The following is a 15,154-nucleotide window of genomic DNA, read 5'->3' as shown; positions in this document are numbered from 1 at the left end:
CGTATTTTGCCTACTGTAGCCTACGTCCGATACAAAAGGGTGTTTAGGACCCAGCGGAATGCATTCTCTCCAGTGCTGCCCGAGCCAATGAGACTTTTCCCGTATTAATTTTGTGTAATAAAATGTTCTTGGTGATTTAACATTTGAACAATGGCTTGAAGAGGCATTTAATGAGACTGACAAGGGGAGATACACAAGTTTGACAGAAGAGGAAATTGGAAAGGCACACTTGACCGTAAGGGGCTATTTTACTGTAACTCGCCAGTGTAACGGTAGCTGTAATAGGTTGTTTTCTGAAGTTCAAGCGCACGATTCCTAAATTTAAAGAAAGTAATTGATACAATTATATTCTAAATATACGGGAGATAAATACAAACGGGTGATAAGCGGGATAACGGCCTTCGAGGTCGACCGGTTCGATGGAAATAATGGACAGGTAGAGGCAACTCTGGCTTCATGCTGCGCTCGTCGCCAGAGTTCTAAGCCTCGTCGGCCGTTATCCCTTACATGTTACACTCAGTGCACCATGTTTTCAAATGCATTTAGGGGAACATTTATTGCACAAAAAAGCCTTGCAAGTTGTCTGATTGCAGTCAATTAACACATTGCAAATAGCCTGTGGGTCTCATTCATTTTTGTGTTTCTCCCCCAAACCCCCCAAAAAGTCCGCCTTTTTACTATCACGGACATGATCCTAATCCGAACCGTATCCGAAACCGAGGCCCAAAACGGTTATCTGAACCGAACCGTGGACACACTGATCCGTTTCACCACAGAGTTCTCGCTCATTTTTAAAGTCTGAACTGTCTTGCTGCAAACTTAACTGCGGCTTCGCGCTGCTGCTAGCTACACATGTATGTATGTTGTTGTGTCTGCACAACCAAACGTGATGTGGCCCGCTTCCAACTGATTGGTTACGTGCGGCGCTGTATTCGCGGGTCTGTGAAAACATTTTTTTTTTTTTTTTTTTTTTTTAAGGCGTCGGCTAATCGAACGTCTCATTTAAAACCGTAGAAAAAAATTACATCGCGATTAAAATCTCTTCTGCTCCGACCCCGTAAGACCGCCGTCTGTGTGTGTGTGTCTCTCTCTCTCTCTCTCTCTCTCTCTCTCTCTCTCTCTCTCTCTCTCTCTCTCTCTCTCTCTCTCTCTCTCTCTCTCTCTCTCTCTCTCTCTCTCTCTCTCTCTCTCTCTAAAAATTACATCGCGATCAAAATCGCCCAGCCCTAGCTCAGCATATCAAGTATTTGTACTCAACCTTTTCTCCCCTAGTTGAAATAAATGTTATCTTATCCATCGTATAAGTTCTTATCTTATACAGTAGGCTTACTTTAGTATAACAGCACTTGGGTTAGAAAACAAATCAACCAACATAAATTAGAAGTTTTATTCATGAAAAAATATGAACTATTTACACAAATAAAACGTGTAAAGTAGAGTCAAAATAGTCATAGCTCATCTTGAGCATCTACTGTCTCCTGGTAGCCGCGGTACGTCTGTCCCATCTGGTGCTGAGTAATTAGCTCTGATGGCCTGGAAAACACAGGAAGCCGATACTGTCTTAAGAAAGAATGAGAGCAACATTAAATTGATAAATTATGATAAATTATAAATTATGCCTTGATTAGATAAATTATGCCTTGATTATTCTATACAGTATTACACAGACTTCAAGCTAACGTAACGTAGCCTCTGCTCTGCCAATAAGATCGGCTACTTTCGGATAACTGCATTGTCACGTTCCCTGGGACTCAAAACTATTGTAGCCAATGTTTAAAAAAAACAGCAACAATTATTCTATGCTCAGACGTCTGTTTTTCCCGGCGGGCTTTGGGTGGTGTTTCCAGTTCAATTGCTGGGTCCGGAAAAATGTATCCAATACCCAACTGTTCAGATGAGGCGTAAAGCCTTGGTGAGAGGTTACACACATGGCCCCGTCCTTGCCAGATTCAGCCATTTATTCTAGAAGAAACTGGAATCGCTGCAATTCGTTGCAGCACAGGGACTCTACGTTAGTCTATAGGCGGCCATAGCAAACCGGCGCGCTCCTCGGCAACAGGCAAGGCGTGTTCAGCTGCAGCCGCAGCAGCCTCCTCCTCTATTTGTGTCAATTCTTCCTGGCTTTATACTGGCTCGTACTAATAGCTCTGAATGTCCGAATCCAACAATAGATACTCAAAATCCACTTTGGCTGTTTCACATTGCAAATTTGTTCTCTAGCTAAACGGTGAAGAAACATGGCGGACATTGTGTTGACAGGCAAGCAACGTTTTTGACAGGCTGGGGTACCTTCAGGGGTACTGACCGGTCCTCCCCTCTGGGGGGGGGGTTCAGGCTGTGGGACCTTCAGGGGTACTGACCTTTCCCCCTCTCTCCTCTCCTTAGTAACGCAGTGGCTGGGGAGAGCGCTCTGGACCGCATCGCCTGTGGGCTGGGAGGCAAGATCGTCCTGCCCATGATCAAGCAGCACATCATGACCATGCTCCAGAACCGTGAGTCTCTTCATTTACTATCAGGGCATCTAGCACACGCTTTATCCAAAACGACTTACAACGGTTAATACAGACATTCACACATCCACACACACGTTCACACATTCATACACGCATTCATCCATCCACACACACGTTCACCCATCCATACACACGTTCACCCATCCATACACACGTTCACCCATCCACACACACGTTCACCCATCCATACACACGTTCAACCATCCATACACACATTCACCCATCCATACACACGTTCACACATTCATCCACAGTTACCTATTCAAGCACACATTCACACACACGTTCACCCATCCATACACACGTTCACCCATCCATACACACGTTCACCAATCCACACACACGTTCACCATTCCACACATTGGTTCACCCATTCACCCACTCGTTCAACCGTTCATACACACATTCACCCACCGACGGCGGAGTCGACCCCTCAGGGCGACAGCCAGCTGGTCAGGAGCAGTCAGGGTGAGGCGTCTCGCTTAGGGACACATCCACACTCCGCTAGGAGGAGCCGATGATTGAACCAGCAACGTCACAGTCAACCCACTCTACCTCCTGAGCGTTCACTCCGCGTAGGGGAGTGAACTTAAGCACCTTCCGGAAAGTACCACTTTTGTGTGAGCGTGATTAGCTGTCTCAAGCCTTTTGGGAATCTGGATTCTCCTGTCACAAGTGGGCGTGTCCAGCTAGATGTACGCTGTATAGATGAGCAACGTTTGATACAGTCCACTGGGTATGCTGGGAGTACGTTTAGGCGGTCACGCCGACTAAAACACAGGAAGAGGAACATGATAACGGACATTATACAACAGTTAGTTCCGACCAAGTAATTTGATTGGACAAGAGGCATTCTATGAGTGCTGATAAAGAGTATAACAGCACAGTTAAGCTAGTGTGTTTATGTGTTGCTTGGCAACAGTTTATTCCTTGTCCATTTGCGGATCTATGTGTTGATAAATCATCAAATAAACAAACGCCCCCGCCCCCCCCCCCCCCCCAGCGGACTGGAAGTACCGTCACGCCGGCCTCATGGCGCTGTCCGCCATCGGGGAGGGCTGCCACCAGCAGATGGAGGCCATCCTGAGCGAGATCGTCAGCTTCGTCCTGCTCTTCTGCTCCGACCCCGTAAGACCCCCCTCTGTGTGTGTGTGTGTCTCTCTCTCTCTCTCTCTCTCTCTCTCTCTCTCTCTCTCTCTCTCTCTCTCTCTCTCTCTCTCTCTCTCTCTCTCTCTCTCTCTCTCTCTCTCTCTCTCTCTCTCTCTCTCTCTCTCTCTCTCTCTCTCTCTCTCTCTCTCTCTCTCTCTCTCTCTCTCTCTCTCTTCCCCCCCCCCCACCTATTCCTGCGGTCATGTTGGTTGAACTCTTCCCTGCCGTGTGTCTCTCTGCCAGCATCCCAGAGTCCGCTACGCTGCCTGTAACGCCATCGGGCAGATGGCCACAGACTTTGCCCCAACCTTCCAGAAGAAATTCCACGATAAGGTGAGGAGGTGAAAATATCGGTAACCAGTAACTTTTTGGTTTCCGATGGGAAGACATTGTTTACGATCGACCCATTGCAGTTGACCCCTAACCCCCGGCTATCCCAAGCTCTAACATCCCACCCACCTCCTGTGCGCAATACATTTTGCTAATCTCCCTGATTAATAAGGGTGTAAATCTCTGGTTTCCTCCCAATACAATGTTAAATCAATTAATTGTAAAACGATACGACATCTGCCGATATCGAAAGTCTGCTGCGATACGATTTAGATTCAGGGGAATGCGATCGATATGACACAATATCATATGCCCATTCAACACAACGTCTTACATTCACATCAACTCCAAAAAATCAACTTAATTATAATTTCAACATTTTATTTCTTTGCTCATCCGTATATCTAAAACAAAAACAATACATTTTTCACACAAATAATAAAGTGCCACATTGCAATTAAGTGCAAAAGCTTTTTTTATGGCTTAACTTAGAGTAAAAAAAAAAGCCTATAGTACAGCAATATGCATCGATGCAGTTGGATCGTTCGCCTATCAATCGATTTATCGATGTACATCGATAGATCGTCACATCCCTAGCATCAGCCTGTACTTGAGCAGTGCAGGCCGCTGTTTGAAGAACATTTCTGAGGGGGGTATCATTAAGCCCAGGGTTGCGTTCTCAACTGAAACGGTTGCCTCGGTAATAACGTGTGCTGACAGAGGCAGGATCGTTACACCCCTGCTAACTATCCAGTTTCGGGTTTACACATATTCATAATGCTTTTCAATTCTGTTAAAACTCGTATTATATTTTATTAAGTTTATCTTAAACTGATTGGAACACATTCAGTTCCATCGGTCTGTTAATTTGTCTCGGTTTCGGTTGACCCCGCCCAGGTGATATCGGCCCTGCTTCAGACCATGGAGGACCAGACCAACCCCCGGGTGCAGGCCCACGCGGCCGCCGCCCTCATCAACTTCACAGAGGACTGCCCCAAGTCCCTGCTGGTGCCCTACCTGGAGAGCCTGGTGCAGCACCTGCACGTCATCATGGTGGCCAAGCTCCAGGAGGTGGGTCAGCTGGTCCGTCTCCGTCTCCATCTGTCTCTCAGCTGATCCAGAACCTGGTCGTGCTCCTGCTCTCTCTCTCTGTCTGTCTCTTTCTGTCTCCCTCGCTCTCTGAGTCTCTCGCTTGCTCGCCCTCGCTCTGTTCTTTCTTGCTCTCTGTCTCTCTCTCGCTCTGTTTCTGTCTCTCTGTCTGTCTGTGTCGTTCATTCTTTCATGCTTTCTCTCCCCCCGAGGTTGATCCAGAACCTGTCCATATTCAGTCTTTCTCTCTCTCTGAACCTGTTCTTCATGCTCTCCCTCTCTTTCTCTCGGTCTCTGTGACTCTCTTTCTCTCTGTCTCTGACTGTTTCTCCATCTCTCTCTCTCTCTCTGAACCTGTCCATAATCATAGTCTCTCTCTCTCCCAGTTGATCCAGAAGGGTACCAAGCTGGTTCTAGAGCAGGTGGTGACCTCCATCGCCTCGGTGGCGGACACGGCGGAGGAGAAGTTTGTGCCGTACTACGACCTCTTCATGCCGTCGCTAAAGCACATCGTGGAGAACGCCGTCCAGAAGGAGCTCCGCCTCCTCCGGGGGAAGACCATTGAGTGCATCAGCCTCATCGGCCTGGCCGTCGGCAAGGAGAAGGTAACCGTGACGAACACGCTGACCCAGACGCACTCTGTACACGTTATTATGACTTTATATGCACCATCGTTGACCTCATCGGCCTGGCTGTCGGCAAGGAGAAGGTAGCCGTGGCGACCACGTCCACGTAGTCCTTGCTGTTGCTTCCGAAAGGGGTAGGACAAAATATCGCTATGGCGATATATCGTCACCCTTCTTCTTGCGATGCAAGTATCTTATCCTTTACTACTTAATATTGGCATGGCCCCCTAGAATCCAGTATCTGTCTGACTCTCCAAAAGCCTAGAAAACAAAACTAATCTCACCATCTGAATATGAATACATTATGATTGTGAAATGGTAAAGTGCTGGATTTCCGTCTTTATTCATAGACCAAACTGAGTTTTTCAGTTACTTGCCTTTGACGCGGGGAGCAGGGAAATCTCTTTAGAGCGCTTTATTTTATTAATTAAAATATATATATCGCTATATCAGGACAATATTTCCTGTCGAACGATATTTGGCTACGATATTCGCCATGGCTACCTTCTTGCCATCGGCAAGGAGAAGGTAGCCATGGGGATGGAGATGTTCCCATACCATTATTGTTTCCATATTCCGATTCCTGAACTTGAGTATCAGCCGATACCAAGTATATATCGATCTAGCATTGTAACTTATTTGTATAGCCCTTAATCACCAGTACAGTCTCAAAGGGCTTAACAGGCCAAATATTTATGAAACTAGAGATTTTCCTTCCCGTTACCGGTTCAGATTTCCTGAACCTGAGTATCGATACTGATACAGCATCTAGCGTTGTAACCAGTTGTAACAGTATCTGTTCTTATTGAAGGGGTCTCTTTCGGTGACACCAATGTATAATCGGTTCACTTAATGTTTCGGAACTAGATTAGCATTAATAACCTATAATTATAATAATACATATGTATTCTTGCAGTTGTAGCTGTAGTTCTAGCGTCGATGCACCCATTTGGTTGGCGACTTGGTAGTTTGAACACACGTAGATCGGAGATGACCCGTTTCCCACTCCGACCATTAACGAACGCAGCATAGCAGTGCAGCATCGTAGGGATATCAGATGCTCCTTTCTTTGTCTGTAGTTCACCTCTTGTGTAGAGCTAACCCCTGGGTTTCTCTGTCTGTAGTTCTCCTCCTGTGTAGAGCTAACCCCTGGGTTTCTCTCTGTCTGTAGTTCTCCTCCTGTGTAGAGCTAACCCCTGGGTTTCTTTCTGTCTGTAGTTCTCCTCCTGTGTAGAGCTAACCCCTGGGTTTCTCTCTGTCTGTAGTTCTCCTCCTGTGTAGAGCTAACCCCTGGGTTTCTTTCTGTCTGTAGTTCTCCTGTGTAGAGCTAACCCCTGGGTTTCTCTCTGTCTGTAGTTCATGCCCGATGCCTCGGCCGTGATGCAGCTGCTGCTGAAGACCCAGACTGACTTCAACGACCTAGAGGACGACGACCCCCAGGTGGGTACCCCTACCTACGGCCCCTCCTCCTCCCAGCTCCCCCCTCCTCCCACCTGAACAAAGTGTGTGTCTGTGTGACTGTTTGTTCTTGACTGTGTGTGTGTGTGTTCTTGATTGTCTGTCTGATCCTAACTTGTGTCTCAGATCTCCTACATGATCTCAGCGTGGGCGCGCATGTGTAAGATCCTTGGGAAGGAGTTCCAGCAGTACCTCCCCGTGGTGATGGGCCCGCTAATGAAGACCGCCTCCATCAAGCCCGAGGTTGCCCTGCTGGACAGTAAGTCATCAACCCCGCCCCAACCACCAACCACCATGGGGACTAGAGCCCTACCGATACTGGGTTATCAAACCCCCCCCAACCACCATGTGGACTAGAGCTCTACTGATACTGGGTTATCAAACCCCCCCAACCACCACGTGGACTAGAGCTGTACTTATACTTGGTCACCCCCCCCCCCCCCCCCCCCAACCGAAGACCAGAGCGAGGGTTGTGTGTGTGAAGCTAAACACTGTCTTCCTCCTCCCTCTCCCTTTCCTCCTCCTCCCCATGGATTAAAGTTCTCCGTCGCTACGACGGATTTCCGTCATTTGGAGTTCACAGAGGCCACTTGTGAGATCAATGTAGATCCGAGGAGTTTTTTTTCACATCTCCGATAACGTCGGGACAAATTTACAAACAGGCGTCATTTGGATAAACTAATCGCATATTAAGGATCTAAATAGGTACTTTCTCGCATAAAAAAATATTAAAACTTAAGAAAGTGATGTATTAACAGCACTGAAGCGAGAATTAAAACAGCTTTTAGCAGCTTTACCGCTACCGCTGCCGCGAAATGCATTCTGGGAAACTTGCAAACTGTATACTGCGGTGCAGTCGGTCTGCTGTATACTGCATACTGAATCCCACATTCAGTATGCAGTATACAGTACATACTGCGCAGTATGTAGTCGGCAGTACGGTAGTATGCAGTTTCGAACATGGACATAATACACGCGTGTATTATGTCGTCATACGTCAACGCCGGTAAAATTGTCAAATTATATAGTGAGTATTTAAAAGGTCTACCGTTAAAATTGACTGAAAACACAAGCATTTTAATGTACATCCCGATTATATATTAAATATATATTAAATATATTATATACAAATGTATATATATACACACCATTTTCGCGCCACATCTTACGTCTCTTTGTTGTGTTAGTGTTGTATGAACTCCCTTATAATGATTGACGGCTCTGATGTATCGGATATTGATAAAACACAAAAAAATAAATGGAGATGGGCATGGCTGACGGAAACGGGGAACGATGGCAAGCCTTACGGTTCATGGTGCAAAAAAATTCAACTACCAGGTGCGTGTTTTTGTGTGATATGCAGGTGTCAAGTAACCTAACCTGGAACATGTTTCACACACTGCACGTGACTTGGCTGTAGCGCGAATAAAATTTCAGTCAGAAGATTTTTTTTCACTTTAATCCCTGACTCTCCCTTCCTCCTCCTCTACCTTTCATTCTTCCTTCTCTCCCCTTCCTCCTCCTCTACCTCTCCCTTCCTCCTCCTCTACCTCGCTCCTTCCTTCCTCCTCCTCTCCTCTCCTCCTCCCCCCCCCCCCCCCCCAGCCCAGGACATGGAGAATATCTCTGAGGACGACGGCTGGGAGTTTGTGAACCTGGGCGACCAGCAGAGCTTCGGCATCAAGACGGCCGGCCTGGAGGAGAAGGCCACGGCCTGCCAGATGCTGGTGAGGACCGCCGGTCTCCCTTTCTGTCACTCTCTCACCCACACCGTCTCACTCTCAAATGCTCACCCTCTCTCTCCCCGCAGTCACTCTCTCTTGCTTACTCACTCAAACCCTCAAACGCGCTCTAGCTCACTCACTCTCCCCGCGATCACACTATTGCTCTCTCTCTCCCTCACTCTCTCAAATGCTCTCACTCACTTTCTACCTCACCTTCTCCATCACTCTCTCCAACACTCTATCTCAAAGGCTCTCACTCCTTAGCTCTCAAACAACCACTCTCTCTCACACTCTCACTCTCTATTTCTCTCCCATTGAATCCCCTCGATGCGTCGCCGTGGATACCTCCATCCATGTGTGTTTAACCTCGTTCCCTCCCTGACGCTCCAGGTGTGTATAACCTCGCCCCCTCCTCCAGGTGTAATGCTGTGGGTAACCTTGCTCCTCCCCCTCTCCCTCCCCCCTCTCCACCCCCTCTCCTCCAGGTGTGCTACGCCAAGGAGTTGAAGGAGGGCTTTGTGGAGTACACGGAGCAGGTGGTGAAGCTCATGGTGCCGCTGCTCAAGTTCTACTTCCATGATGATATCCTTTCACCTCTGACCTCTGACCTGCCCTCTGACCCTGAGGACCCGACCTCTGACCCCTTCGACCCCCCCTGACCCCTCTGACCCACCCCGCCCCGCCCCCCCTGGGTCGTCAGCAATGTTGAGGTGTGGGCTGGTGGTTGTTAAGCACCTGGGGCCTCATTACAGAAAAAATCCTAACTTCTCACCCTAACTTAAGTTAGGGACTCAAAGATAGGAAAAATCCTAACTTCCTATTACAGAAGCAGTCCCTAACCTGTTGGCCATTTCCTATCTTATCTTTGGCCTCCTATCTTATCTTAACTTGGGTAATCCTAACTGTTATGTAAATCAGATTTTCGATCTGCAATCGTCAGTTTCTATGCATGAGATTGATAGAACAAGTTACTTTTAACATTAACAGAGACTGTTGATAAAGGATCTTTGTTAATAACGGCAAGATAGTTGCACTAGTACGACGTCATGGCGGGTATCGAAACAGGGAACAAGAAGAGAAGTTATAAAGTAGTAAAGTAATTCTTCCACCAAATTCAAAATGTAATATCTTTGCAGGCGTTAAAATGAAATTAAAATATTGTCAGGTAAATTTAAGAAATCATTATGCGGCCCCTGTAGCCTTTCAGACATCACGTTTCTGTTGTGTTGATCCTCGTCATCATTGTCAAGCAGACCTACTAGCAGTGCTGCTGCCATTTTTTTCAGTTATTGACAGTTATTTTGAATTTAGGACAGGGTGTATGGCCACCTAACTTAGGGATCCTAACTTAAGAAATTCCTAACTTAGGATAGTTCTGTAATCGATAAATTCCTATCTTAAGATAAGATAGGATTTCTTCCTAAGTTAAGTTAGGAAACCTCCTTCTGTAATACCAAAACCTCTAAATGCTTTCCTATATCAAGATAGGATAGGATTTCAGAGTTAGGAAGTTTCTGTAATATGGCCCCTGGTCTACTGAGGAACCTCCACCTGCTAGCGATGTTTGGTTACAAGTGAGCAACTTGCTAATGTTAGTTAGCGACTTGAATTGTTGACTCGCTAAAGATTGTTAGCGTCTTGAATTGTTGACTCGCTAACGATAGTTAGCGACTTGAATTGTTGACTCGCTAACGATAGTTAGCGTCTTGATTTGTTGACTTGCTAAGGATAGTTAGAGACTTGGGTTGTTGACTTGCTAAGGATAGTTAGCGACTTGGGTTGCTGACTTGCTAAGGATAGTTAGCAACTTGCTTACTTGCTAAAGATAGTTAGCGTGTTGACTTGCCATCGATAGTTGGCAACTTTCTAATGACGGCGATAGTTTTTGCAATTTGCTAATGATGCTTATGGCTAACGATCGTTCACAAGTGGGGAGATGTAATTATTACTAAGTGAAATCAATGTCGTCGTCAATGCACTGCCCCAAGGAGTGTTGTCCCTTGACCCCTCCTGTACGTGTGCGCGTGGCGGCGGCGGAGTCCATGCCCCTCCTGCTGGAGTGTGCGCGGGTGCGCGGCCCCGACTACCTCACACAGATGTGGCACTTCATGTGTGATGCGCTCATCAAGTCCATCGGCACCGAGCCCGACTCCGACGTGCTGTCGGAGATCATGCACGCCTTCGCCAAGGTGAGCGCCCCTCCGTACCTTAGCATACGGAGTACCTCTGCTAATGCTACAGGGCTCCAGAGTGCGCCTAATTTGGGCGCACATGCGCCTAGAATTCGGGGTAGTGCGACCAAATATTTTATTTGGGCGCACCGGTGCGACTGAAAATGTATCTGGTATAATTATTATTATTTATTTTTTTACAGAGCAGTCTATTCATAATATTGTAATAACCACGGAAGAGGCAGTGAATGAAGTATTGATTACACAGCGATTTATTAGACACCTAATAAACCGTTGGAACACGCAAGACCGGTAACAATAGCAACGCCGGTAAACAAACCCGCAAAGCCCAATCCAGGGGCTTGTACTACGAAGCTCGATTAGAGGGTTAGCGAGGTATGTTGAACTGAAAGCCTGGGTTAGCTGAGCCATGAAAGTCGATCTCTTTAAGCGTCGCTGTATCACCATGGTGACTTACGCTCGCAACCAAACCTGGTCGGGAGCAGCTTTTCAGCGAGTCTCCCCGGAGATCGGCTACTTATATCGGCGTGCGCAGCTTCCTAGCCCCTCCTCCGATAATGCCGTCACCATTTGTGGGTGTTCCCATGGACCTCGGCGCACTTATCGTACAGGCGTCTCTCCGGAGACAGAGGGTTTTTCGGGACAGAACCGATCCCTTGGCATTGTCTGGCGATATTCTTTATGAGAGATACAGATTCGGCATTTATTTCAGGCATTTATTTAATTGTCAAGATATTATTAATCAATGGCGTAAATATCGACGGTGCAACCGGTGCAGCTGCCCGGGTTGCCCCCCCCCCCCCGTCAACAACTCAGCGCAAGGCAGGCATGGTCCAACCCCCCCCCCCCTCAACAACTCAAAACTTGGGTGCACCACAAATACGTGCTGGTCAGAGTTCCCGTTGTCTGGTAATTACCGGAAAAAAATGGGGAGGACCGAAAATTCTAAATGTCTCCAGTCACAATGACCGATTGGAAATAAGGCCCCGTCCACACGGAGCCGAAACGGGCGAAAACGATCCGGTTTCGTTTTAAGCTTAATGTTCAAGGCGCTGGTTCTCCACAGAAAAAAGTGGAGCGCATCAACCCTGCGCTCATACAGCATGCGCGCTGTATACAAACAATCAGTCACGAGGAGATTCAACCATTGAGCAGAACAAAATTGAGCAGGTCCTATGTTCCCGGTTTTCCCCAAAAAGGGTCCTATGTTCCCCTGTAGCCATAAATACCGGGGATCATAGGACCCTTTTTGGGAAAAGCGGGGAACATAGGACCCTTTTCTATGTTCCCCGCAATCTATCAATCTTTAAAAATATTTAAACTTTGACGCGGCATTCGCGTAATGACAGCCAATCGGCGTTCAACAGAGTGACTTGTCTAACGTAACAGCCAATAAGCGTTCAACCGGCCAACTCAGTGCAGTGCAGTCCGGGGTGAACTGCAGCATGGAGGAGAAAGTGATTGTTGCCGTTTGTGACTCCCGGAGCTCTTTATATAATAGTATATAATATAATTGTATAATAATATCACGGCCAAAAGCTCTGTGCGCCTCCGGATGGCCGTAGCGCGGGGAGATCTCGTAGGGATTGGGCTTCTCGGGTTTGTTTACCGGCGTATGAATATACTGCGTCAGGTTCTCCGACGTCTCTCTCTCTTCCACAAAAGGTAAAGACATGCAATGGTAGTTATCTCGGCCGGAATTTGGCAGTTATGGTGGAAAAAGTAACAGACCGGGAAACATAGAACCCTTTTTAAAAAAAGGGTCCTATGTTCCCCGGTCACATACATATCGGGGAACATAGGACCCTTTTTTGGGAAAAGCAGGGAACATAGGACCCTTTTTAAAAAAAAGGGTCCTATGTTCCCCAGTCTCATACAAAGAGGGGAACATAGGACTCGGGGAACATAGACACGCTCCCCTATAGACTACCGTAGGTTTATGAACTAAACGGCGGCAAGCTAGCGAAAGCCGGCGGCAAGCTTTGCGGAGCACCGGTATTTAACAACCATGGCGAATCAAAATATGATCACACACTTCTTCTTCTTTATATAGCCTGCCTATCCATTTTTTTAAGTGCAATAAACACGGACAATATCCGACCGTTTATTTTCAAATTTGACCGGTAAAATGAAACCTTCCCGGTCACATGACCGGCACCAATTTCTTCTAGCGGAAACACTGGTGCTGGTGCACCCAAATTAAAAATTTAGGCGCACCAGTGCACCCAAGGAAAAAGTTAGTCTGGAGCCCTGATGCTGTGATTGGTTAGGAGTTTACTAAAAGAAACTAACGCCTGACAGTGGGAGAGTCTGAGAGTGTCTTAGTCTGAGAGTGTCTTAGTCTGAGAGTGTCTGAGTGAGTGAGGGAGTGTGTCGGTGGGTGAGGGAGTGTGTGTCGGTGGGTCAATTAATGTCACCGTGGCCACTGGCTGTGTCTCCTCCTCCCTGTGCCGCACACCGACCCCCTGCTGTTGCGTCCTGTTGTGTCTCCTCCACCGACCCCCTGCTGTCTCCGACCCCCTGCTTACCGTCCCCCTTCTGTGGTGTCCTGTTGTGTCTCATCCACCGACCCCCTGCCTTGTCTCTCTCCCCCCTGCAGTGTGTGGAGCTGATGGGCGACGGCTGTCTGAACACAGAGCACTTTGAGGAGCTGGGAGGCATCCTGAAGGGCAAGCTGGAGGAGCACTTCAAGAACCAGGAGCTCAGACAAGGTGAGGACCCCTACCAGTCAACCTGCTCCACCTCCTGAGCCTCAAAGCTGTCCGTTCCTAAAACGATTTCATGCAAACCAGGCGTGAAATGTTTTAGACAAGTAATTTATTAACAATTATCAATATAGTAAAAAAATATATATACGTTAAAGATTCAACTAAAGCCAAACTGCAATTTATGGCCCTTGAAAAATTATTCTACACCAGTAAAACAAACTCTTGACACATCAGATGTCAGGTCAGATGTTGTGGAGGACTCCTCTGAGAGTGTGTTGAATCCAACAACTCCTGTTTCCTCTCCATGACAGCCAAGCGACAGGACGAGGACTACGACGAGCAGGTGGAGGAGACATTACAGGACGAGGTGAGCCCAGCCCCCCCCCCCCCCCCCCCACGATGCAGCCTAAAATACTTCACATAGAGGGATTATCACTCTACGTCACTCCCCGCTCTACGCGCATGTCGTTGGCAGAAAGAGACGAGAACGATAAGAGCCACAATCATGTCTTGTTGTGTGGTTGGTTGCACAAACCTTTTTAATAGACTGATTATCCCATTTATTCTACTTCTTGCTTGCCAACATAATAAAACAATTCAAATACTTTAATAATTATGCTTTTTCTTAATCGCATTGCATGCTTATTAAATGTATACTCTGTTTGAGGTCATCTCCCTCACAAAGTAGTCCCCTTTAATTACGATCTATCAACCATGTTTTTGACACCTCGAAGGGCATTATCCCGCTTATACCATTGCCACTTGCCAAGAAAAAATAAATTAAGATCATACATTTATATTATCATGCGTTTTACAATCCAAATTTTAAGTTTTTCACGTAAATAGGACGGACCGTAGCTACGACTTGGCAACGGGAGGTATTCTAGTCCACTGAGCTACGAGCCAGAGAGCTAACGTCATGGATTGTTCCTTTTTTTTTTCTTTTTTCGTCCCAGCCTATATACCACAGATACTCTAGGGTCTATAGCATATAACCGCGTTGTCTGATTACAGTTTGATTCATTTTTCACATATTACAAGCTCTCGTTTTGTAGAATAATCACCTCACCATTCGTTTCAATGGGAATCGCAAAGGTCTATACTTTCAACATAATGTGTACATATTTTTGATCCGAAATTCGTCCCAGCCTTTATACCACAGATGCTATAGAGTCTATAGAATATAACCGCATTTTCTGATTGCTGTTTAATGTAACAGTAAGCTGACAAAATCGCTAATTAACACCGCAACTGCATATTAACCACCAAGAGATAACTATGGCAACCAGTCAAACAAATTTTCTTTTTGCCATCTTTCTGCGCGAGCATCCGCCGTGTTGCTAAACCAATAATCCCCCTGTAAGA

At 46.8% G+C, this 15,154-nt stretch overlaps 1 protein-coding gene across 1 annotated transcript in view; it reads left to right on the top strand.

The window, feature by feature from the left end:
* The window catches only part of kpnb3 (karyopherin (importin) beta 3), a 38,106-nt gene that overhangs the window by 15,646 nt on the left and 7,306 nt on the right, over positions 1–15,154 (top strand). The window contains exons 10-21 of the mRNA XM_060055433.1: positions 2,386–2,492; positions 3,517–3,641; positions 3,906–3,995; positions 4,890–5,063; positions 5,468–5,686; positions 7,064–7,147; positions 7,292–7,424; positions 8,771–8,892; positions 9,375–9,460; positions 10,895–11,078; positions 13,681–13,792; positions 14,101–14,156. Coding sequence (XP_059911416.1) covers positions 2,386–2,492; positions 3,517–3,641; positions 3,906–3,995; positions 4,890–5,063; positions 5,468–5,686; positions 7,064–7,147; positions 7,292–7,424; positions 8,771–8,892; positions 9,375–9,460; positions 10,895–11,078; positions 13,681–13,792; positions 14,101–14,156 — 1,492 coding nt within the window. The remainder of the gene's footprint in view (positions 1–2,385; positions 2,493–3,516; positions 3,642–3,905; positions 3,996–4,889; positions 5,064–5,467; positions 5,687–7,063; positions 7,148–7,291; positions 7,425–8,770; positions 8,893–9,374; positions 9,461–10,894; positions 11,079–13,680; positions 13,793–14,100; positions 14,157–15,154) is intronic.

The sequence above is a fragment of the Gadus macrocephalus genome, chromosome 7 (genome assembly GCF_031168955.1).
Source record: "Gadus macrocephalus chromosome 7, ASM3116895v1".
In the NCBI taxonomy this organism is placed as follows: Eukaryota; Metazoa; Chordata; class Actinopteri; order Gadiformes; family Gadidae; genus Gadus; species Gadus macrocephalus.
This window is presented reverse-complemented; position numbering and strand designations above follow the sequence as displayed.